The 23,398-nt window shown below is 46.2% G+C and overlaps 1 protein-coding gene across 1 annotated transcript in view; it reads right to left on the bottom strand.

Moving 5' to 3' along the window:
- The window catches only part of INPPL1 (inositol polyphosphate phosphatase like 1), a 915,229-nt gene that overhangs the window by 564,827 nt on the left and 327,004 nt on the right, over positions 1-23,398 (bottom strand). The window contains exon 3 of the mRNA XM_086933779.1: positions 9,648-9,798. Coding sequence (XP_086789905.1) covers positions 9,648-9,798 — 151 coding nt within the window. The remainder of the gene's footprint in view (positions 1-9,647; positions 9,799-23,398) is intronic.

The following is a 23,398-nucleotide window of genomic DNA, read 5'->3' as shown; positions in this document are numbered from 1 at the left end:
GCTGCCCCCATCTACAGCTGTTCTGGAACGCAGCAGTCCTCAGACTGCATAATACACTGGCTCGGACTCTTCCATGTGTAGGAAGGTGGATATCTGACTATGGTTGCCCCCAACTTTTTGCCTGGTGTTTTGCTGGTTTTTCAACTTAGTTGACCTGGGACCCTGCTATTCAGGGCCCCAGGCCCACTGCTCTCTCTGTAAAATGGATTCCATGTACCTTAGGTACATATTGAATTGGATACTGAGTCACCTTATCAGTCCCTGTACAGTGTACCTTAGGTACCCAGGGCATAGGTGTACCCAGGGCCTACCAGGGGCTGCAGCATGTATTATGCCACCCCTGGCTGGCCACCCAAATCTGACACAACTGGCTGCACGACAGCTGTGGCAAGGTGGTGTAATCACCCTTTGCTTTAGATGGAATATGCTACTTACCAGTATGCATCTGTTCTTGGCATAGAGGGCTGCAGAGTGGTACATTATGAATAGATCGCCATCTGGTGTTGGGCTCGGATGATTGCACTTTGTTTTTCTCTTGGAGAGTCTTTTGTATCTTGGTGACTCCTCCCTTAGTTGGTAGTGCGCATGGGCATCGGCTCCATCCTTAGATTGTTTTGCCATAGTAGGGTTAGATGGAGTAGTGTAGTAGAATACAGATAAGAATGCCCATGTAAGTGTATCTAAATAAGAATAATGTTGGAACAGACACAGGTTTCCGGGGAGGCTGGGAGGGCATGTACCGCTCTGCAGCCCTCTATGCCAAGAACAGATGCATACTGGTAAGTAGCATATTCCGTTCGAGGCATATGGGCTGCAGATGGTACATTATGAATAGACTATACAGCAGTTCTCTCCCTAGCGGTGGTCGCCAGTGTCTGTTGCAACTGTCTGAAATAAAGTTTTTAATACTGCTTGTCCCACTCTAGCTTGTTGTGTTGTGTGCACATCTACACAATAGTGTTTTGTGAAGGTGTGTGGTGTAACCCAGGTAGCTGCTTTGCATATGTCATCTAGTGGGATGTTTCCCAAAAATGCCATAGATGCTCCTAGTTTACGTGTAGAGTGAGCTCTAGGAGGAACAGTTAATGTTCTCTTTGCTTTTAAGTAGCATATTTGAATGCATTTTACAATCCATCTGACAATGCCCGCCTTAGAGATGGGATTGCCTTTGTGTGTTGGAGAAAACGCAACAAGTAGCTGTTTTGTCTTTCTGAAAGTTTGTGTTCTTTGTATATAGTACAATATGGCCCTTCTAACATCTAATGTATGTAGGGCTCTTTCTGCTACTGTTTGTGGTTTTGGAAAGAAAACCGGTAATTCCACTGACTGATTGATGTGGAATGCTGAAATTACTTTTGGTAAGAATTTTGGGTTTGTTCTAAGAACCACCTTATTTTGGTGTAACTGCATAAATGGTTCTTGAATTGTAAAAGCCTGCAGTTCACTTACTCTTCTAAGTGACATGATAGCTATGAGGAAGGCCACCTTCCATGTGAGGAATTGTATTTCACACCTATGCATAGGTTCAAAGGGTGGCCCCATTAGTCTGGTAAGTACTATGTTGAGATTCCAGACTGGGGAAGGTGGTCTTCTTGGTGGAATGACTCTTTTGAGTCCTTCCATGAAAGCTTTAATTGCTGGTACTTTAAACAGGGAAAGATGTTGCCTGTTTTGTAGGTACGCCGCTATAGCTGCGAGATGAACTCTTATAGAGGTATATGCTAAGTTACATCGCTGTAAGTGTAGTAAATAGCAAATGATTTGTTTAGTGGATGCGTCCAGAGGGTTGATTTGCTTACTGTTACAGTGTATAGCAAACCTTTTCCATTTTGCTGCGTAGCATGCTCTGGTGGTAGGACGTCTTGCTTGTTTAATGATTTCCATACATTCTGGTGGTAGATCTAAATATCCAAACTCTATGACCTCAGGAGCCAGATCGCTAGGTTCAGTTGTTTGGGATCTGGGTGCATTATTTCTCCATGGTTCTGTGTGAGATGCATGGGTAATAATCTTAGCTTTTGATGTGGTACTTGTGAGAGTTGTAGCAGTGTGGTGAACCACGGCTGTCTTGCCCACGTGGGTGCCACTAGTATCATTGTCATTGAGTGTTGCTGCAGCTTCCGAACCAGTAACGGAATTAGTGGTAGAGGAGGGAACGCGTAAGCAAATTTGTTGGACCAATTTATCCATAGTGCGTTGCCCTGGGACCGTTGGTGTGGGTACCTGGATGCGAAGTTTTTGCATTTTGCGTTCTGATGATTGGCAAACAGATCTATCTCTGGTTGCCCCCATTTTTGGAAGAATGGCTGCAGTATTTGGTCGTGCAGCTCCCATTCGTGTACTTGCTCTGACTGTCTGCTTAGGATGTCTGCTATCTGATTTTGAACTCCTGGTAGGTGTTCTGCTAACAGATAGATCTTTTGAGGAATGGCCCATCTCCAAATGTCCTGTGCTAGTTTGGATAGTTGGAGAGAGTGTGTCCCCCCCTGTTTTTGAATATAATACATTGCAGTCATGTTGTCTGTTCTGATCAGGACTGCCTTGCCTGTTATTTGCATTTGGAAAGCTTTTAGTGCTAGAAACACTGCTAATAGTTCCAGGTAGTTGATGTGCAGTTTCTTTTGCTGCACACTCCACTTCCCCTGCACTGTGTATTTGTCCATATGCGCTCCCCATCCTGAGAGCGATGCGTCCGCTGTTATTATTACTTGTGGAATTGGCTCTAGGAACGACCGTCCCTTGGAAATGTTTTCTGTATTCCACCACTTCAGAGAGCGGTACGTCCGGTCGTTTACCAACACCAGATCTGTAATCTGACCTTGAGCCTGATTCCACTGTGTCGCTAGACACTCCTGTAGTGGACGCATTTGAAGTCTGGCATGTGGTATTAGCAGTATGCATGAGGACATCATGCCTAATAGTTGCATAAACACTCGTGCTGGTAGTGAGTGTTGTGGTTGCAATCTTTGTATTAACCCGACCATTGTTTGTATCCTGACTGGGTTGGGGTATGCTATTGCTTTTTCTGTGTCTACTGTAGCCCCCAGGTATTGCTGAATCTGGTTTGGTTGCAGGTGCGATTTTTTGTAGTTCACCGTGAACCCTAGGTGGTGCAGCAATTGAATTGTCTTCTGTGTGTTGTGAAGACATTCTTCTTTTGACTTGGCCTTTATTAGCCAATCGTCCAAGTATGGGAAGACATGTATTTGTTGTCTTCTTAGGTGTGCTGCCACCACGGCTAGACATTTTGTGAAAACTCTTGGTGCTGTTGTGACACCGAACGGAAGGACTTTGAACTGATAGTGTTGTCCTTCTAACACAAATCTTAGGTATTTTCTGTGGGCTTTGTGAATTGGGATATGAAAGTAAGCGTCTTTTAGATACAGTGTAGAAAGAAAGTCCCCTTTCTTCAGTAAAGGGAGTACTTGTTGGAGCGTGACCATGTGGAAATGCTCTGAATTTATGTAAGCATTGAGAGGTCTGAGGTCTAATATTGGTCTTAGGGACCCGTCCTTTTTGGGGATCAGGAAGTGTAGAGAGTATACTCCTGTTCCTTGTTGATCTTTTGGGACCTTCTCTATTGCATGCTTTTGTAGAAGTGCTAGAACTTCTTCTCTTAACAATGTCAGATGATCTTGACTCATTGGACGCTGTTTGGGGGGGATGTTTGGTGGGGTAGCTGTGAGTTCTAGGCAATAACCATGTTGGATAATTTGTCTCACCCACTTGTCTGATGTGATGTCTTCCCAGACAGGTAGGAACTGTGATAGACGTCCCCCGACCGGTGTTATGTGGTCTGGGGGGAGTTCTATGAAGTCACTGTTTTGGTGTTGAGGCGTTGCGGTTGTTATTATTTCCGCGGCCTCTACCCTTGTTGTTGTTACCTCTGTAACTGCCTCTTGAATTACCTCTGGGTGATGTTGGTGTGAAAGAGGTGGATTGCTGATTTGTTCCTGTATTCTTTGAGCCCCCTCTATAGGTGGATCTACGAAAGGAACCTCTGTGTGTTGGCTGTTGCAATGCTCCCATTGACTTAGCCGTTTCTGTATCTTTCTTCATCTTTTCTAAGGTCTCGTCTGTGCTTGAACCAAACAGTGTCTTTTGATCAAATGGTTTGTTCAGTAGGGCCGTTTGTACTTCTTGTTTGAATCCTGAGATTCTAAGCCATGCATGTCTTCTTAGCATGACACTGGTGTTAATAGATCTTGCTGCAGTGTCTGCTGCGTCTAGTGCGCATTTAATGGAGGTATTAGTTATTATTTTACCTCCCTGTATTAATTGATCTGCCTTTTTCTGATGTTCTTTGGGGAGATGTGTGATAAGTTTCTCTAACTCATCATAATGTGCCCTGTCATAGCGTGCGAGTAGTGCTTGTGTATTGGCTATACGACAGCTATTAGCTGCCTGTGATGCTACTCTTTTGCCTGATGCATCTATTAACTTTGACTCTTTATCTGGTGGAGGAGCCTCTCCTGTAGATAATGAGTTTGCTCTTTTACGAGCGTTTGAGACCACCAGCGAGTCTAGAGGTACATGGCCTTTAATAAATATTGGGTCCTTTGGAGCCGCTTTATATTTTTTATCAATTCTTGGGTTTAACACCCTGGCTCTCACTGGGTTTTCGAATATCTCCTCTGTGTGACTAAGAAGACCCTTCAACATAGGAAGAGTACCTGATGTTCTCTGTGCATTAGGTAGAGTCTCTAACAAGAAATCCTCTATTTGAGGTTCTGTATGCATATCTAGTTTGTGATATTTTGCTACCCTATTAATGAGCTGCACAAAACCTGTGTTATCATCAGGTGGTGAAGGCTTTGAGGGATATAGCTCTGGGTCGTTGTCCTCATCTGACCCTACATCATAGTTTTCCCATGGGTCCTCCTCATCTGGGATAGTTTCGTCATCCCCTTGAGGTTCTCCCTCCCCTAGATCACTGTCTACATCTGACTGAGGTGTAGCTGGTCTTGGTGTGGAAGGTGTAGGAATATTTGTCCTATTGTGAGGAATAGGAGAAGAGGGTGTGACTTTAGGTCGAGGAGAAGCAGGAGGAGTTATATTTGTGCCCATTGTTCTCTTTTTGAAGGAAGAGGTTTATCTTCTGACTGTTCACTCTTTCTCTTCTTCGTGACCACTTTCCCAGTTTGCGGATCAATAAACAAGATTTTTTGTTTGGGATCTGTCTGTTGCTCCTGAATCGGTACCGAAGGTCCTGGTTCCGAGAGGTGCTTTTGTTTTCGATCGTCAGATCTTGTTGTTTTCGACACCGAATGTCTGCTCGATTCCGACTTTCTGGGTATCGAGTGTATCTTGGACGATAAATCATATTCCTTATGCTTCGACATGGAATGTTTCGATACCGAGCTTTCCCTTGTATGTAGCCTCGGTGCCGAAGTCGATGTCGCCCTTTTCTCGGATCCGACATGGTGGGGGTCCGAGTGTTTCGGTTTCAGTTTCAGTTTCGTTGCCGGGCCCGAGGGCGGGGCGTCGGAAACTTTTTTCTGCGGTTTGACCGGGCCCGAGGGCGGGGTCGTTACCGCACGGGGTCGGTTTTTCGGTAAGGGGACATCGTCACTCATGGTTTGTTGCTCGATGAGTTCTTCAACCTCCGACTGGTCCCCTTCCGACCCCGACTGGTCCTCTTCTTCCTCGATTTGCTCGTCTCCGAACAGCTCCGGGATCGCCTCCGCCTGCATTCTGGAAACCTCGTGTCTTCTAGCTCGACGATTTCTAATCGTTAGCTTGGAGGAGAATGCTGCACAGGCTTCGCAGTCCCTGGATTCGTGTTCAGGCGATAGACAGAGGTTGCACACCTCGTGTAGGTCCTTGTGTGGGAACTTAGCACCACACGTTGGACATTTTTTGAATGGAGTCCTTTCCATGGACTCCGGGCTTGACTGCGTCGAGAAAGGCCTCCTGTTCTTCGACGTAGATCCAAGTTTTTCTCTTCGATTTTGAATTTGCAACGCGTCGGAATGGAAATGAAACGCGTTCGATAACAATACCGTCGAATTGGAAAGGGAATACGCGCCGATAAATCACTTTCTTCTGAAGTTGATCTGGAGCGTCTCGATCCTCATCCGAACCCGATGGCGGAAAAAAACAATCTAAGGATGGAGCCGATGCCCATGCGCACTACCAACTAAGGGAGGAGTCACCAAGATACAAAAGACTCTCCAAGAGAAAAACAAAGTGCAATCATCCGAGCCCAACACCAAATGGCGATCTATTCATAATGTACCATCTGCAGCCCATATGCCTCGAACATAGTATTCCTATATCTAACCCTAAAATGGACACATGTCTTCCTATCAGTCACTCCTATGGCAGGCCTTATCAATCCTGAAGGCAGAGTGCTGGGAATTATGTGAGATGGTGCTCTGGCATGAGCTGAGCCGTTTGCAGCTTGCGGAACCAAGTCCTAATAGCTGTTCCATGATAACGCGTACCATATACTCTTAAGTGCATTATAATCCTCGCGGTTATTTGCCAACTTTGGTATCGCTTTATCAAAACATGTCGAGTAAGGTGTCATACGAATTGGAATACTAACCCCTCGCCAATTCTGGCGACGGGGTTAGCATTCCACCCTTCTAGAGGGACACGACATGTAGGTAACTGTGAACCCCGGTTAAAGTTAACTCGAGCCTCAGCATCGCAAAATGGATGCTGCCACCACAGACACAAGTCTGACCTCCTGCTGCTGGGAGTCCTTCCAGCGAGGAGAGCTCGGACAAAGGGTTTCCTGTCAGGGGCGGTGCTAGCACCATCCCAGACAGGGTTTTGTCTATCCCAGGTAGGCAGGGCTGAGAGGAAGGTGACTGCAAGTGGCACCCCGGTGCTCACTGTGCATATGCCGGCTCAAACCAGTTCCAGGGGCACCCCAGCCCCTGAGCTGGGGAAAGTCCGGACAAAGGAGAGGGGTGTAACCACCCCCCTCCTGGTCCCACCCATGGGCAGGACCTAGTCGCGTGCCAGACCCATTTCTTAGAATAAAGGTAGGAGCGGGCCCCCTTCCCAAATTAGATAATCTTGAATCTTGAACTACTTTCCACGAAAGGAACTCTTGACTTTCTCTGAAGACTCTCCCTTGTGGCTAAGGAGTAGCCACCCTGCACCCGCAGGCACCACCTAAGCATCGCGGTTTGCTGCACGTCCATCCTCCGGATCAAGACTGACCAGCTCGACGAGACCCGGATTCCCTGGCATCTCTGACCTCTACCTGCATCATCAGCCCAGCTGAGATTCGTGGGTGTGACGAGACCTGAGGGACCAACCATCTTCAAAACCTGCACGACGCTTAACCAGCACGACCGCCGAGGGATCCGCGAGTGAGTGCACTGGGGTTTGAGAAGCCCCAACCCAGAGCAGCTCCAGCACCGAAGTCCAGCCCCCCAGCATCCACGAGATCTGCGTGGGGCCCTTCTGCTCTTTGCTGCCTACCGCATTGTCCGGTCACTTGCCCGTTGGCTAGTGGCCCTCCTGACGACGTACCACGACGTTTTCACCGCTGGTCTGGTTGCTCCAGACTGGCCCTTGCTCCCTTCCAAAAGGGGAGCACCCCGGACCCTCCTGGTCCACTCCAGACGCCATCTTGACTCCACCGCGTGGGCTTGCCTTTGCCAAGGCTTGTAGCTCCAATCCTGGTTCCAGCATCGCCGACAGCAGACACCCTCGTGGGACAGCTCGCACCTCCAGCCTGGTCGCCGACAACGCCTCCTGGCTCGTGTGACTGCAGAGCCCACTCACCTGATTGCGGTGACCTCATCCGGTGCCATCCTGGTGCCCACATAATCACTGGCTAGTGATTAAGAACTGAGTCCCCTCTGCTTTAAGGTCGTCTCCATCACCGATCCAGGCTTGGATCACACAGAACATCTTCACTGGTCGCCTGCCAGCAACTTCTTCTTTCAGGCTCCATAGACTACAACGAGGATTCCCGACGTCTTTTGAACCCTATGCAGCCGCAGCCCCTGGGCTAGGTAACCCGAGCATTTTGGTGCTCCAACGCAGGTTCACTATCCAAGTGTCCAGATCCTTTTTCGTTTTAAGTCTACCTAGTCGGATTCGTCCGGAAACAGTAACTTTAGAAATACTAGCCTCCATAGACTTTGTCCCGCATCCCGTGTGAGAGTGCACACTCTGCACCCGAGTTCCCTAGGCCTCCTGCTCCTAACCTTAGAGTTCAGTAGTGTAGTCCTAGCGATCCTGAAGCCTCTAGATCGTGTTACTCACCTGCTAGTATTTCGCATTCCACTTTTAGTGTATGTGGTTTTTCGTGCCCCTCGGGCATTTGTGTAAATTGTGCAACTTGAAGTATTTTCGTAAGAGTTTCGTATTGTGCTTAGCTCCCTGACTCATAAAGAGTTCAGGGTAGACTTGTTATTAATAAATATCCTTTATTTTTATAACAACTTGTGTGGTGTCCTTTCACTTGGTGTTCAAGGGGTATATGTGATGGTAAAACAGCTGGCTTAACACGCCCTCTAGAGTTTAGCCTAAAGACTGCTTTTGTCCACGCTACTAGGATAGCTGGTCTATAAGGTTGACTTACAACCAATCATCAATAAGGGTCGTTGGTATGATACACAGTGATCACTAGAATAGTGAGCACTATATATCAGGCCAACTTCTCACACCATGGACGATTGAGGCAGACCTAAACCTCAGATGGTGGGCACTAAGTATATTTGCCAAGAGATGAATTGCGATGGCGTGGAAGTCTGTAGTGGGGCCCATTCTGGAGACCTGGGAGAAAGATATCACCTTGTGGGATAGGCCAGAGAAGAGGGTGTTGGTTAGGGAAGACACACAAGGGGTGATACGACGCCCAATAGCTGGTCTGTGGACGGAGGTGTTGGAGAGCGGGGAACATCCGGAAGGTGATGTGGGGTCAGAAACCCGCGGTCGAATGGTTCTGTCTGTGGAGATCAGGGCAGAGACCTGGGTGATGGTGTAGGAGTGAGTGCTCTCTGAGTAGAGTTGGCCCCTTCTTCTTTAGGGTACAGCACCTCCCACCTGCTGTGGTCTCCCTGGCTGCCCATGTGCCCCGACCCTCCCCGCCCCTTCCCCTGAATGTGGCGAGATTGCCCTTACACATTCTGGAGCTTTTGTCCCGCTTAGCCACGCCTCCTCTGATCTTATTCATTACCTGTAGCCAACACACACCCTGAGACAGTTTTCTTTTTACCTAAGTTACTTCCCATATTGCCCCCGTCCCTCCTCCTTGGCCCACAGTCTTATGGGCCACATGGGAACTAGCGATTTGATGTAAATGCATAGGCTGATTTGGCAAAAACGTTAGAAGGTGGGTCCGGAGCAGTACATTAGTATTTCAAATGTAGGTTTTGTGCCTTTGTAACATCCTGGGGATGCTTATGAGATAATTTGCCTATCATGCCAATTTTTTAGTTACACATGCTTATTATATGTTGTTTTGAAGGCCTTGCAGAGGTATGGTCTTGAATACGGTGTATTTCTTCTCAACAAAATGCCAATAAACATATGTTTGAAGAAAAAAAAACTTGGCCTAGGAATTTTGTCTTTTGAATTGTAAATACACTAAGAATGGTTCATCTTTTCATGCTTGCAAACATGAAAGTATCCATAATACCGCAACCAAAATGACAGAGCCCTGCAGAAGGGTGTACCTGAATAGTCTCGGTCCTCAAAGTTCTCTTTCTCCTTCTCTCTGTCGACAGGGTAGAGTAGTGTGCAGACCAGGCCCTGGCTGGGCTGCAGGTACTGGATGATTAGGTCACCCAAGGACTTGAAGCGCCTCACCTGGACTCCTTGTGACGTCTGGAAGAGACAACATGGAATGAATCAAGAGAAGATGCTGATGGGCCAAACATTTTAGACTTAATATCAAAGTAATGAAAGCAATAGTATTCATGGTTTTACTGCAAAAAACAAACATGCTCAAAAAACCCCACAAATGCAAAAAGTGATGCAAAACAAGTTGTTCGCTCATAATTTAAGAGTGACACTTCTGTCCCGTTTGATGACATGTTAGAGTTAACGGTACAGTAAACATGAAAGATCTACGTACCTGCAACATACATGGTCCAGATTCATACAACACAGATTACATACTTGGTAACAATATAAAATGCCATGATAAAGTCGAGGAATCTAGAGATGCTGACTCACTGTGAAAGATAATGGTTTGGTGCCCTCCGCTATTGAGCTGCATACCACAGTCGGGAAAGGTCCCCTTCATTCGGTCACTGTTGATATGGGGTATCATGGATATTAATTTGATAAAGGATCTCTTATAGAGCTTTTAAGTGGACCCACTTGAAAAACACGAAAATGAATATTTACGGTGAACCTTAACCCTAAAGGGCTTTACAAAACAAGTGGAAATAATCACAGTGTTTCTATGAAACACACTGTTTGGGTCAGGGGAAGGCAGAACGGCTTAGAGAATTAATTGATGACCAGGAGATTAAGGAAGCATAGCATTTGCATGTGTGTAGGAAAGTGCCCTTTTTGCATGGTTACCTCCCACTTTTTGCCTGATGCACTTTGACAGTACCTGTGTTCTTTCCCTAAACTGTACTGTTGTTTCCACAATTGGCAAATCTCTGGGTCACCTATAAGTCCCCTGTAAAGGGTACCACTGGTACTAAGGGCCCTGGGACCAGAGAGGGTCTCAAAGGGCTGCGGCATGTATTGTCCCAACCTCAGAGATCCATCCCCAAACACATACACACTGCCATTGCAGACTGTGTGTTTTGGTGCAGACAAAACCTAAGAGTCTACATGGCACAAATCCCTGTGTGCCATGCCCACCAACAATGCCTGTGGCATACGTAAGCCTTCCCTCTAGCAGGCCTCACAGCCCTAAGGCAGGGTGCACTATACCACAGGTGAGGGCATAACAGTATGAGTAAAACACCCCTACAGTGCCTAAGTCCATTCTTAGACATTGTAAGTGCAGTGAAGCCATATTGAGCACATGGGCTGGGAGTTTGTCATTACGAGCTCCACAGCTCCATAATGGCTTTACTGAATGCTGAGAAGTTTGGTATCAAACGTCTCAGCACAACAAACCCACACTGAAGCAAGTGTTGAATGTATTGTAAAATGCACTCCGAGGGCATCTTAGAGATGCCCCCTGAAAAACTACCAACGCCCTCATGTTCAGCTGACTGGTCTGTACCAGCCTGCCACACTCAGACATGTTTCTGACCTCCTGAGGTATGAGCCCTTGTGCTCTCGTGGGTCAGGAACAAAGGCTGCTTGGGGTGGAGGGGCTTCTCACCAACCTCCAAGCAGGCATAGCATTCAGGGCAGTGAGCAGCAAAGGCTTCCTGCCCTTTGTTATGCTGACGAGGGCCTCTCCAGCTAGCAGAGACTCCCGCCCCCCTGACCAAGATCCACTTTTGATGGCAGGGTCAGCGGGAAAATTGGTAATCAGGAGGGGTGTGTCCCCACTCTGCCAGGACCACCCTAAGTTGCCTTGGACAGAGGTGCCCCCCCCCCCCCCACCCATTTAGAAAATCCTCCATCTTGAGTAGAAGAATTTAAGTGAATCAGGTTAGGGGTTGCCCCCTCCCCTAAGGGTGCTGGTACCCTAAAGGCAAGTAGTCCATTGGCTACCATCTGCCAATACCTGCAACACCCCTAAATTCAGTATTTAGGGACACCCCTGAAACTTGATCCTCAGATTCCTACGACTTAAGAAGAAAAGTATTTTGAAGACACACTGAGGCTTAGTCTGAAGACTACTGATTTGGCCCCAGCACTGCTGGCCTGTCTCCTTCTCAAAGACCCTGCTTAGAAGACAACGCCTGTCCTGTGGCCAGCGACTTCCAGAACCCGAAAAAGACAGCCCACTCTTCAATAAAGACCAGATCTAGCGAGAGACAAGGGCCCTGTCCAGAAGAATCCAACTACAAGGACTCCGGATCCAGCTGGCACCACATTCCCTGCCCACTCTGCATCCGATGCCCACGGCCCAAGTCTAAGAGGCTCAACTGTCCAAAGAAGTCTCTTTAGCGTTCCTGACCTCGAATCCAGAGTTGGCTGACCACTCCTAGACTCCACTAAGACACCTGCAGCCTCATATTGAAGGGTCCCCCTGACCGGCTCCGGTAAAGAAAATCCGACACTAAAGGGCACCCCTGCATCCAAAGCCCCCGACTTTGGGGAGCCCAGCCAATGCTGCCCAGCCCTCCTCCAAAATCTCAACGTACCTGCCCAGCCGGTGGTCACCTTCGGCCAGCCTCCTGGTCTGAGCCTGCAGCCTCTCTGTGTGACTGAAATTCCCCATTGAAAAGCATTGGGCGCCACTCACTGATTTGCACCCTGCACCCAGCCGCTGCTGTGCCACTGGTGGTGTTAGGTTTGTGCTGCCTTGTGGCCCCCTTTGCTTGCTTTAACACTCGGGCCTGTGCCCTGAAACCGCGGGTACTTACCTGCAACCTGCACCTCTTGTGGGTGCCCCTAGTCTCCACTGAATAACATCCGTCCGAGTGACATCTGCACCCGGCCGCCCCAGTGCCGCCAGCGGTGCAGTACCTAGCTTGAACTGGCCCTTGCCTAGTGTTGGTCTGAACCCTGAATACTGGATGTGTAAGTCGAGTATTTACCTGTAAATGTGCATAACTGTTTCCTGCCATAGGATTGCATTGCATTTTCTGAAATTGCACTAAGTGTCTATTTTTGGCATTGCTAAGCATTGCTACTGTTGATTTGACACCACAAAGTATTTTCAATATCACTGTAAAGTATTTTTACTGCTTTTACAAACACAATTTACTGTACCTGACAAGTATTGCTATTTTTAAACTGGTACTTACCTGAAACTGAGTTTCTCTTGGTTCTAGAAATAAAAGTAACAAAGTAATATTTTTCTAACAAAACAATTGGTCTTGGATTCAGTCTGTGTGTGTCTAATCATTCTTTTCCTGTGTGTGTACAACAAATGCTTAACACAGTCCTACTCAACCACACTACCACGAAAGAGAGTGAGGTATTATCTACTTTAGCCTCTGTAAAGCCTCAGGGGATCCACTGAACTCTGTGCACACTATACCTTACTTTGATATAGTAAATACAGAGCCAGCTTCATACAGTGTCCCTCATGAATTTTACTGCAAAAAGGTGTTTGTTAAGTCAGGTGGTATAAATGGTAAACCTACTGCATCGTTTTAAATAAGGTTTGACCAACGCTCACAAACTGTTGAACAACGAAGAACTTCCTCTTGATAGCTGGACTGACTATGGATGGACATTAACCTGCAAATAACAGAGTGAAATGGGTCTGTTTCTCATGCTTGTCTCTGTCATCAAGAACCTGAGTGTTAAGATCGCTCAAATGTGCTTAGTCCCTCAGAATAATGCTGTTGCCACTACCTGCACTGTCTTCCTGAGGCAGCTGCCACGGATTATGGCATTTCTATTTCTGATGGGCTTCATTCAGCCTTTTAGGCTTTCACTTGATCCAGATGGGGCTACTGCAATTGCCTCTACTTGGGACTTCCATTAGGAAATTGCAAGTGACCAAAAAACTATTTGTCTGCCTGATCCGCGTTGCCTTCACTGAATTAAGCTGCCTGAAGAGTGCATTAAATTCAAGACTCTTGTCTACAGCACAAGGATCTCCCCAGAAAAGTGCTGGTCTTTCTTTGCACCCGCTTCATAACATGTAGTGTAGGGAATGTCCCTGCACACCATCACTCCATATACCCATGATCCTGTTTTAATGATTTTAGTTCTACCACAAGATGATCACAAATGCGCTCATTGACGTCGGCCCTGTCTTTGACAATGATCCGACTAAAAGGGATGCGCCATGCGCACCCTCATAGTGACAGAGGCATACCAACTCGGTCACAGGTTTCATGAGTGGAGCATGGTGGTGACTTTCAACCGGGTTCGAGTCTTGGCAACGACATTCAACATCCTGTGATTCTGGGCGGCAAATCACGTAATCTCCCTGTGCCTATCAAAAATGAATGTGTCCTTCTCTAACGAAACTGGTGCTCATGTAATGCGCTCCGATACCCGATGTCTCGGGTCTAGTTCACGGTATAAAAAACTGTAAAAGAAAAAAATGAATAAATGCTGGATGATGGCATCCTGTGCATTGTGCTTGTGTGATAAGATTGGTAGTGCACCAAGTACAAGTGATCCAGGCCTTCTGTTTGTATTTTGGAAGCCCACAGCCTGGGCCAGAGAACAAGGCTGCTTTCCCAAGATAGCATATGTGTATTGCTAGTGTCTCCTAGATGAGAGAGGGAACACTACACGCTATAGTGAGGAAAGAAAAGACAGGCTTACTTTAGAAGTGTTACTGTCCTTCCTGATATGTTGGGCTGTGAAAGGACTCTGCCTGCTGCTGCCATAAGGTACATTACAGGGGATGCAGGGTGAGGCCTGTAGTATCTGTTGTTAGGGAAAGGAGTCCTTCGAAGTGGCATAGATTCTGGTCTCTCGTCCTGATCTCTGTGAGCAGGAGTCATAAATAGCTGGGTACAAACAGCTCACACCTCTTTGTTCTTCTGCGGTGGGCATCCCATCTGCAGGGGTTGCAGGGTGAGGCCTATAGTATCTGTTGTTAGGGAAAGGAGTCCTTCGAAGTGGCATAGATTCTGGTCTCTCTTTCTGATCTCTGTGAGCAGGAGTCATAAATAGCTGGGTACAGCCAGCTCACACCTCTTTGTTCTTCTGTGGTGGGCACCCCATCTGCAGACAGTCCTGCTGGGCAGTGCAGTGTTGCGGACAAAGGACAGATCTGGAAGGTAGTCAGGCCGGAACACATGAAAGGGGAACCAACCCAAACTGGTTCCAAGGAAGCAGACCTGGAACACATATCCTCTGTCTCTGAAATTGGTATAAAGATGAGAGCTCAAGACCCACTGCTGTTCGTTGTTGTGGCCTCTTCTACCGAGGAGGGACTACTCCGTAGAGTACTCAGATACTATGGAAGTCCAATTGAAGGAGGAATCACTTGACTTTTGTTGGTTTCAATACACCCTGTCTGTGAACAAGAGAAAAAAGTGCCAACCCTGCAGGAGGAGATAATCGTGAAAGGGACTGCTGTACTGGATCCTGGCATATGGTCCGCCTGACAGACTCAATAAGCAAGGCATTGAGGAAATTGTGGTACTGCCAGACCAGGTTGTGCGATCTTCATCACTAATGCCCACGGTTTTAAGTGGGCCGGGTCTCACCAGTGCTGAGCACCGGCAGTTTTTAAAAGGAGGCCTCGAAACGGCTCTGTATCGGGTTCTGATTTGTTCCCTGACACAGGCGGTCCTGCAGTGACAGCAGTCACATCGATGTGTGTGTGCTCACACTTCTCAATTGTCACTAGTGGTGAAGTTACACCATGATGTCATGCCAGGTGAGCGTTGTAGGGGAGAGAAATCCTTTAAAGAGAATCCTTTTCTCTCTGGATTTCCCTTCTCTTTTTGAAACTCAGGGGCGGCAACATCGTTGTGATTTCACCAGTGCTTTAAGTGGAAGCTTTTGCAATATTATATACAAGCTATAGTTGCTGCTTATTTATCTTATGCAACTAACAACCATTGACAAAGCCAATAGTGCTGACTTGTTGTAGATATGATGTTACTTGTTGTATCATATATCTGGATGCAATGACAGAAACAGCAAAATACAAGTTGGGGCGGCACACTATAGTAAGCACAGATTCTTAGCTTATGTGTTTTTAAGCCACGCCCTTAATTACATTGGCTGCTCCCCTTTGAAGGACCCCCTCCCACTTAAAGCCCTGCTTATGCCCCTCGTAGCTACCAAGGGATACTAAAGGGGATGATGGACGGAGCATTTGTGCAAATCAAACACTCACCCCCAGTCAACTGATCTGGGTTTAATCCATCATCATTCTTTAGCTCACTCCATCGCCCCAATTCAGACATGGCCATATGCAAATCAGTCTGACCCTGTGCCTAATGGGAACAGTCCTGCCCGAACTGAAAAACCAGGTCTTCCCTGGACCGGAAACAAGCATCCTGGAACCGGTTTCTGGCTTATCAGCAGTCATCAGCCAGGCTAGCTTGAATCCAATGGTATAATCACAAAAATATCGAAGATAAATAGGCATTAGGTAAAAAACATATAGTTCCATACAAATCAAGAATCATATAGTCACAGTAATCTTGGCTCAAGTGAATTTAGTCATGAGAATGGGCTACTAGATGGGGGTTAATAGGGCTAGAATGGACTGGGTAGGGCCAAACTGGTTCTGGTTTATGCGAATGTGTCTAGAAAGACTTTCGGCTGGCTGAGCTAGCTCTGGAGGATGTCAATAGGGTTTGAGTGCATTGAGCATGTGTTGATAAGCGTGAAGTGTCTAGGGTTTCAACACACTGGATGGTCCTGGCTGTTTCAGATGCTGTTAATGGAGTTAGGATGCAGTGGGTGGGACACGCTACTTCAGGTGGGTATTAATGGTGTTCACATGGACAAAAAAGTCAGGCTAGTAATTCTCATTGCTCAAATTGTGTGGGACTGTTGGTGAGGAGGCCACTGCATGTGTCTTTTTAGCAGCTGCAATAATTACAGTCAAGAGGTGGGTCGGATCTAAGAAACAATGGATCCTCTTCCGGGGGTCTATATTTCTTCAAGATCCTCGCTGGCGACATAAGTAAAATGTCCATCACCGGCTGGAGGAGCCCCATCACTAAGGGTAATAACGGTCTGGCTGCTGATCTTTGATGTAAAGTCTAAAAAATCACTGAGAATAAACTCTGTTGAGGAGGCATAACAATGTTCAACTTAGTTGCCCTTCTGGCCAGAACGTCCTAGAAGGTACTAACGTCATTCAGCGGAGAGACCCTCGACAGTAAGAGCTGGAGAGTAGTCCCTCTTCAAAGATTGGGTAGAAGAAGGTGAACGTGTCGGTGACCTGAGATCTACAGTGTGTGCCAATCAGGCAAGAGGAGACTTGTGTTGAGGACTGGAACAGTCCTGAGTACCTTGTGCTTGTGCTGTACCAGATTTCTGCAGGGGTTTAGAGGTAACATAAACCTAGGAGAGATCTTCTCGAGCAGGAGCCTCAGAACGTGAACGGGACAGTACAGGTGAAGACGCCGGACTGCTAGACGTCGAGATAACCACCTCCGTTGACCTTGAGGACAACGACGAAGAGCATCTTGAAACAGTATGATGGGTAGACGCCGACTGGTGAGAGTTTATCGACATTGAACGTGGAGTCACTGTGTCCTGAACCAGTGCTGGCAATTTTGCCTTCGACAATGGGGACGGAGAAATGCTCACTGGACGTGAGACAGACCAAGACTTATGTCTTGAAGTCGAACGTCTCCCCCATGTCGATCGTTCACTGGGGACAGATCTGTGCCTCGACATCGATCGCCGACTGGTTGACGTCGATTTAGGTGTCCGTCTCAACGCCGAACGTTCCTGAGTTGACGCCGACGGAGTCCCCTGTCTCGACACTGAGCGCTCTTGAGGAAGCGCAGACGGAGTCCGGTGTCTCGACGTCGAACGCCTCTGAGATGACGCCGATGGAGTCTTGTGCCTCGACGTCGAATGTCTATGTGAAGGTGTTGACTGAGTTTTTTGCTTCGACGTTGATCGTCTGCGAGAGGACACCGGTGGAGTCTAGTGCCTCAATGCTGATCGTCTACGAGAAGACGCAGACAGAGTCTCATGCCTCGACGTTGAACGAACGAGAGAGGACGCGGACGGAGTCTCATGCCTCAACGTCGAACGTTAGACCTGCTACTGGACGTTGAGCGTCGCTGGGTTGATGCCAACAGAGGGTCCATTACCTGGTGACTCGACATCAAAACTGTTGTCTTCGAACTTGGAGTCATCGAAGGCTTCGAACACAACATTTGTTTTACCGCTGGTAAATTTGATGCCGATCCCAACACCGATGGGGAACAGTTCGGGATCTTGCTTCTCGACATCGATCTGGCCCTCTTTCTCTTCTGTCTCACGGAGACCTTCCTCTCTCAGAAAGTAAATAGAGACTAATCCTTTCTCTCTCCTTGAGAGTTCTCCTGGACAGATTCTTCAGGTCTCTGGGGAATGAGAGTCAGGAAGGCAGAGAATACACACAGAATGTGGGCCAGATCTAGCCTTTTTGCCACAGGAGGGCCAAGGGTCAAAAAGAGATAGCATTATGACAGAAAATAAATCACTTTCTGTTAAAAAATGGTTGTACCTCACTCAAAGGCCTAAAAGATGTCGAGTGAAAGGTAAAACACCACAATAAAGTGTAGAATTATTTCACAAAAAAGTCAAAAAGTTGTTGTGAATGTATCTAGGACCCTAATTAAATATTCCAGATTTATGCCCTTATGTGGTTATAATAAATCATGTCCTTATAAAGGCATAAGAATCATACCCATATTTAGTCATAGCCCATGCAGCCCAAATACGGCAAGGCTACTTCCTTAGATTCCTAGAGAGCACGAGTTCTTTCGACACACCAAACCTCTAGCAACCTGGGAATTCCCCATGCCTTTGTTTTGATTTGTCATAGAACTCCTGCGAGCACTAAAAGAACGGCCCGTTCTTAGTGACATCTTTTATTGACGTCTTATGTCCAACCTTACGTCAAACACAACACCTTCCAGGTATAAATATACCAACACTTGCCTTAAGCAACACACAGTGGTGTGGAGCAGAGCGGCTATATACTTATCCGAAGCCCAGATGATGCGAGAGCCGAAGGAAGCCGTCCCTCCCTTTGACACACCGGGAAAGAAGCTGCCTTTTCTCACGCCGAGAAATCCAGCTCCGGTGTTTACAGTCACCCTTGCGGGTTACTGGGAGATCGAGTACTGAGAACGAGATACAAGACCTCCTTCATTCTATAACCAAGGTACGGAGCTGATTAAAACCTTAAAGAGAATTTTTGATTCAGATTCTTGGCAAAAACCCAACTTAACTTAAAACTGCAACTTACTTACTCCTTCCCACGTATTAGGCTTAGGTCAGGTACACCAGGGTAGGCGTATCTTAGAAGCACCAGTTGAGTTTGTTAGTCAATGTTTTTATGTATGTAAATATTTTATCCGTTTTAAAGTATCATATGGCTAAGAAACCATATAAATGCTTTTACAGTATTATTTCATAATACTCCTTTTACTGTACACACTTTACTTCTTGATAAGTATTGCAATTGTGGCAATTCATTTCTCTTGCATGAGGAAGAAGACTGCTCAATAAAATAACACCTTTTATTGAAAACCGCCGTCTCTCTATTTCTCTGCACTCTGGTGAAACTAACCATGCACGATTGACTGAGTGAAATAGTTGTCTATTGTTTTCACACGACTCTGGAGATATACTCCTTATTCTGGGGGAGCAAAGTTGTCATGTTATATGGTTGTCAGAAGCTAATCCCTTCTTGTCTGAATCAGGGAAGTTAACCCCTCCCTGTTCATTCGAGAACGTTTCTAGTGACCTCTGAGCTAGCTGGCAAAACTAATTAAGTCTAACATAGTCAGTAGAGACCTAGATGACCTCAGTCCTACGTCTACGCTGCTGTTTATGTTATTCCAATGCGCAGAGCCTATTGGGAATATAGGAACTACACTACAAAGTCAGAGCTGTGAATTCCAGGGTCCTGACTGAAGGAGCCGAAAAGAACAACTGATCTGTCACCCCTGAGGCATGATGGGTAGCCACGGGTCGTGGCTGACTCAAAGGCACGGTGCCAGTTTTTATGTTACAATTGCTTTCATTTTCTATGCCATTGGGTTTCACTGCAGCCTGTAGGCGAACAATGCTTGCTCTTTTGCAGTTAATTTTGAGTCTACTCATTAAAAAGAGTTCAAGTAATACTTGCCCTCCTGTGGTCCATCTCTATACTATGTGAATGCAAAAGCGGTTATTTATTGCTGCATTGATAGCCTTCTTTATAGGGCCTGCATTGAGGTGTGAAAAAAGTGATATATGTACATATATAGAGCTGTACATATATGTTTTTCATATATATTTTTTATTATTTCCAGGGTCCCCACGCATGGGTGGGAATCTTCAGTGCTTATGACTATTGATGAGGATCCCTTTGAAGACAATTATCCAGATCCAGCGTGGGTTTGGGCACATGGAACAGCATTTGAAGGGGAGCCGGAGGCAAGATGGCCTGGTCCTGACACTCGGTTGTCTCATGCTTGGTGATGTAAAGCTTCGCCTTGCATTCCTTGATGACCTTCAGGTTCATCGACGAGCAGTCGCCACAGGTCTTGTGAGTCATGGCTGACCCCGGACATCAAAGGTATACAGGATAAGGATCACTCACAGACACCTGTTTGCGGCAGTCCCTACAGGGTTTGAAAGCTGTTATTTTAGGGGGTGACATCCTTTTCAAACTGAAGAAAATGTGTGAAGCAAAATCCTAAGTGTCTCTGAGAAAGGATGCTCCCAAAGAGGATGCTCATGATAAGCATCTGGTAGCACGGAAAGAAAGGAATGGACATAATTGCGTGAGATTGGTGCAGACATAAGCTCCGCACATTCCTTTCAGATCAGAACGGCATTAGTGTGGAGTTACAAAGCGCCACCATCCGGCGCACAGAGATACTGCGAAAAAGTTTCCGGACCTGTCTGATGCCTGGGAAATAATACAAAAAGGTGAGGAATAAGCGGCTAGAAGTCTCTCTTAGAACTAAAAAACAAGAAGATAACAAAGGACAGCAACAGTACAAACAATAAGACCAGAAAAAGCTAAATAATAACATCAAAGAGATGTAGTGGAAGCCAACTGGAAAATGAGAAATAGGCAAGACATCAAAGAGGGTACAAATGAAGCCATTGAGTTTACGTGCTCTACAATTCCTTCCAAAAAGAGAGCAATAATGCCCCTCCAAAAACCTATTCTTGTACTTTGGAACCAACCTGTCAGGAGAGGAGGGCTGTCGTGGATGCTCGCCATTTATTTATTTATTTTGAATTTCTCGATTTGATTTTTGTATAATAAAATAATTACATTTGTGTTGTCATCAATTTCCATCTTGATCATGATTTATCAGCAATATTACTGCATCACGTCCTGACAAACTATTTAACCGTTACAATAATGGAGACGGCTACCTTCTATACTATGTACAATCTGTCATTTATTCATATTATTCGATATATTACCTCTCCTGTGCACATATCTTATGTCGCTAAAATCGCATAATACATGCGGCCATTCACTTTCTATTGCCTATCTAAGGGCATTCTTACATATGCTTGCTTTCCATTTATTAGCTTGTATCAAAACTCCTGACAAGAAGCCGGGCTAACAAAGGAAGCAATAATCTGAGTGAGGCAGGGGAGGCCAGGCACCATTGTTGATTGCACTCCTCCCATGGGAGGCTGGTGCGAGGCCCAATGGCACAAACCATGGGTCTCTCTTTGCTCACTCCATCTCTCCTCCTTCACTAGTGCTGTTTCCACTCAGGCTGAGCACAGAGGAGTCAATATCAGTCTATGAATACATCAACTCATGCGTCTCCTACCAAGATCAGCAGTGTCTGTGCTTACCAAACAAAGACACATTTAATGAGAGAAAAACAGGCTCCCTATGTATTTATTCCTTCATTCTTACTTTTTCAAAAGGAACCCTATGAAAGGAGTTGTTCTGACAAAGCAGGCAGTAAACCATCTCTTGGCCGGGCGGAACGCACCTGCACGTGCTACGGCAACTAAACCCTCTACCACAAATTTATGGTCATCTGGACTTTATTTAAATATCCTACCATAAAGACAGTCATCGGCCTGCAGAATAACTAAAAACCTCCAATTTTTTTTTAAAAGCCAAAGAAAGGAACCTAAGCCACGACAAAAAAAAGAAAATATACAGTAGATAATCCCTTACAGTCCCATACAACAAATATTCTACGTCTACAGCGAAGTCTTTTGCAACTCGCCCTTAACGAAACTCAGTTAACCTAACACAAATCCAAAATTTTATACGAACTCTTGACCTTAGTGAAAATGTAGCCCTAACCTGAAATTCAAAAATAACCCTTGGCGTTACCTTAACCCTAAAGCCAACCTCCACCATCACTATTTAATAACTCTTAAGCCTAACCCTAAATCTAACTTTAGCCCTTACAGTAAATTTACCTTGTAACTCTAACCAAACCAAATCAAGACACTTAATTCTGCAATTATGGATGGAGAGAGAGGACTGTATTGCAAAAAACACAGTTAATGGACAGAATGCAGAACAATGTCTTACATTCACCCCAGTACAAAGATCTGGGCCTAAATCCATCGTTTTTTTGCACTCCACACCACCCTAGGTCAGACAATGGCTATATGCAAATCAGCCTTGACCCTGTGCCTCATGGGAACAGTCCAGCCCGAACTACCAAGCCATGTCTTTCCTAGACCGGAATCAAGCATCCAAGGACCGGTTTCTGGCTATCAGCCTTCTTCAGCTTGGATAGCTTGACTCCAGTGATGTGGAGAGCCTGGGACTCACGTCTGAGCATACCCAGCCCACTTGGGGTGAAAATTGCAAAAAACAGTTGATGGACCGAATGCAGAACAATGTCTTACATTCACCCCAGTACAAAGATCGGGGCCTAAATCCATCGTTTTTTTGCACTCCACACCACCCTAGGTGGACTGTATGGCATCAAACCCCACAAAGGAATCTGCAAGACAACAACAGCTAGGAACAGCAATAGGATCCCGGTGAATGACCGGCATCTAGAATAATCAGAAAAGACTAAACGGTTGGAAAGTATCGGTGGGTAGCTATGGCTGCATCTTTTGGTAAATCCTGAGGAAAGAAATTGTGAAGCGGACGATTTGGGTTTTGTCGGGAGTGGTATTTTGTACTGGACGATATACCAGGACAGATGCAGGGTGAGCAGAAACATTTTTTTATTTTTTATTTAAAAAATGTATATAGCGCAACATATACCCGAAGGCGTCAAGGCACTTGAGGAGACTACATCAGGTGAACGTTAACTGTGCATCAGCTCAGACCAACTCTAGGGTGCAGGGAGAAGAGCCAAGTCTTTAGGCCTCTCCTAAAGGATAACAAATCAGGGGCGTTTCTCAAATCAAATGGTAGCTTGTTCCACCATCTAGTGGAAATACTGAAAAAGCTTTTACCACCCCATCTTTGAAGACAAAACGTGGGTTCCTCTACTAGCTTCAGTGAGGCCCAGCGAGGGTGCGACGGGGGTGTACCATATAAAACGCTTCCTCACATAGCAAGGTCCAGCGCTCTGCAGTGACTTGAAGGCAATACACAGGGCCTTGAACATTATGACTTTTCCATGGGTAACCAATGTAACGTTTTAAGAGCATGTTTTGCTGATGTAAATTTGGCTAATCCAAAAAGCATACTTGCTGCAGAGTTCTGAAGAACCTGAAGCTTAACCAGCACGGATTTGTTTACTCCTACCAGAAGCCCATTACAGTAGTCGAGTTTTGAAAGGAC

Source organism: Lissotriton vulgaris, chromosome 8, assembly GCF_964263255.1.
Source record: "Lissotriton vulgaris chromosome 8, aLisVul1.2, whole genome shotgun sequence".
NCBI classification, from domain to species: Eukaryota; Metazoa; Chordata; class Amphibia; order Caudata; family Salamandridae; genus Lissotriton; species Lissotriton vulgaris.
This window is presented reverse-complemented; position numbering and strand designations above follow the sequence as displayed.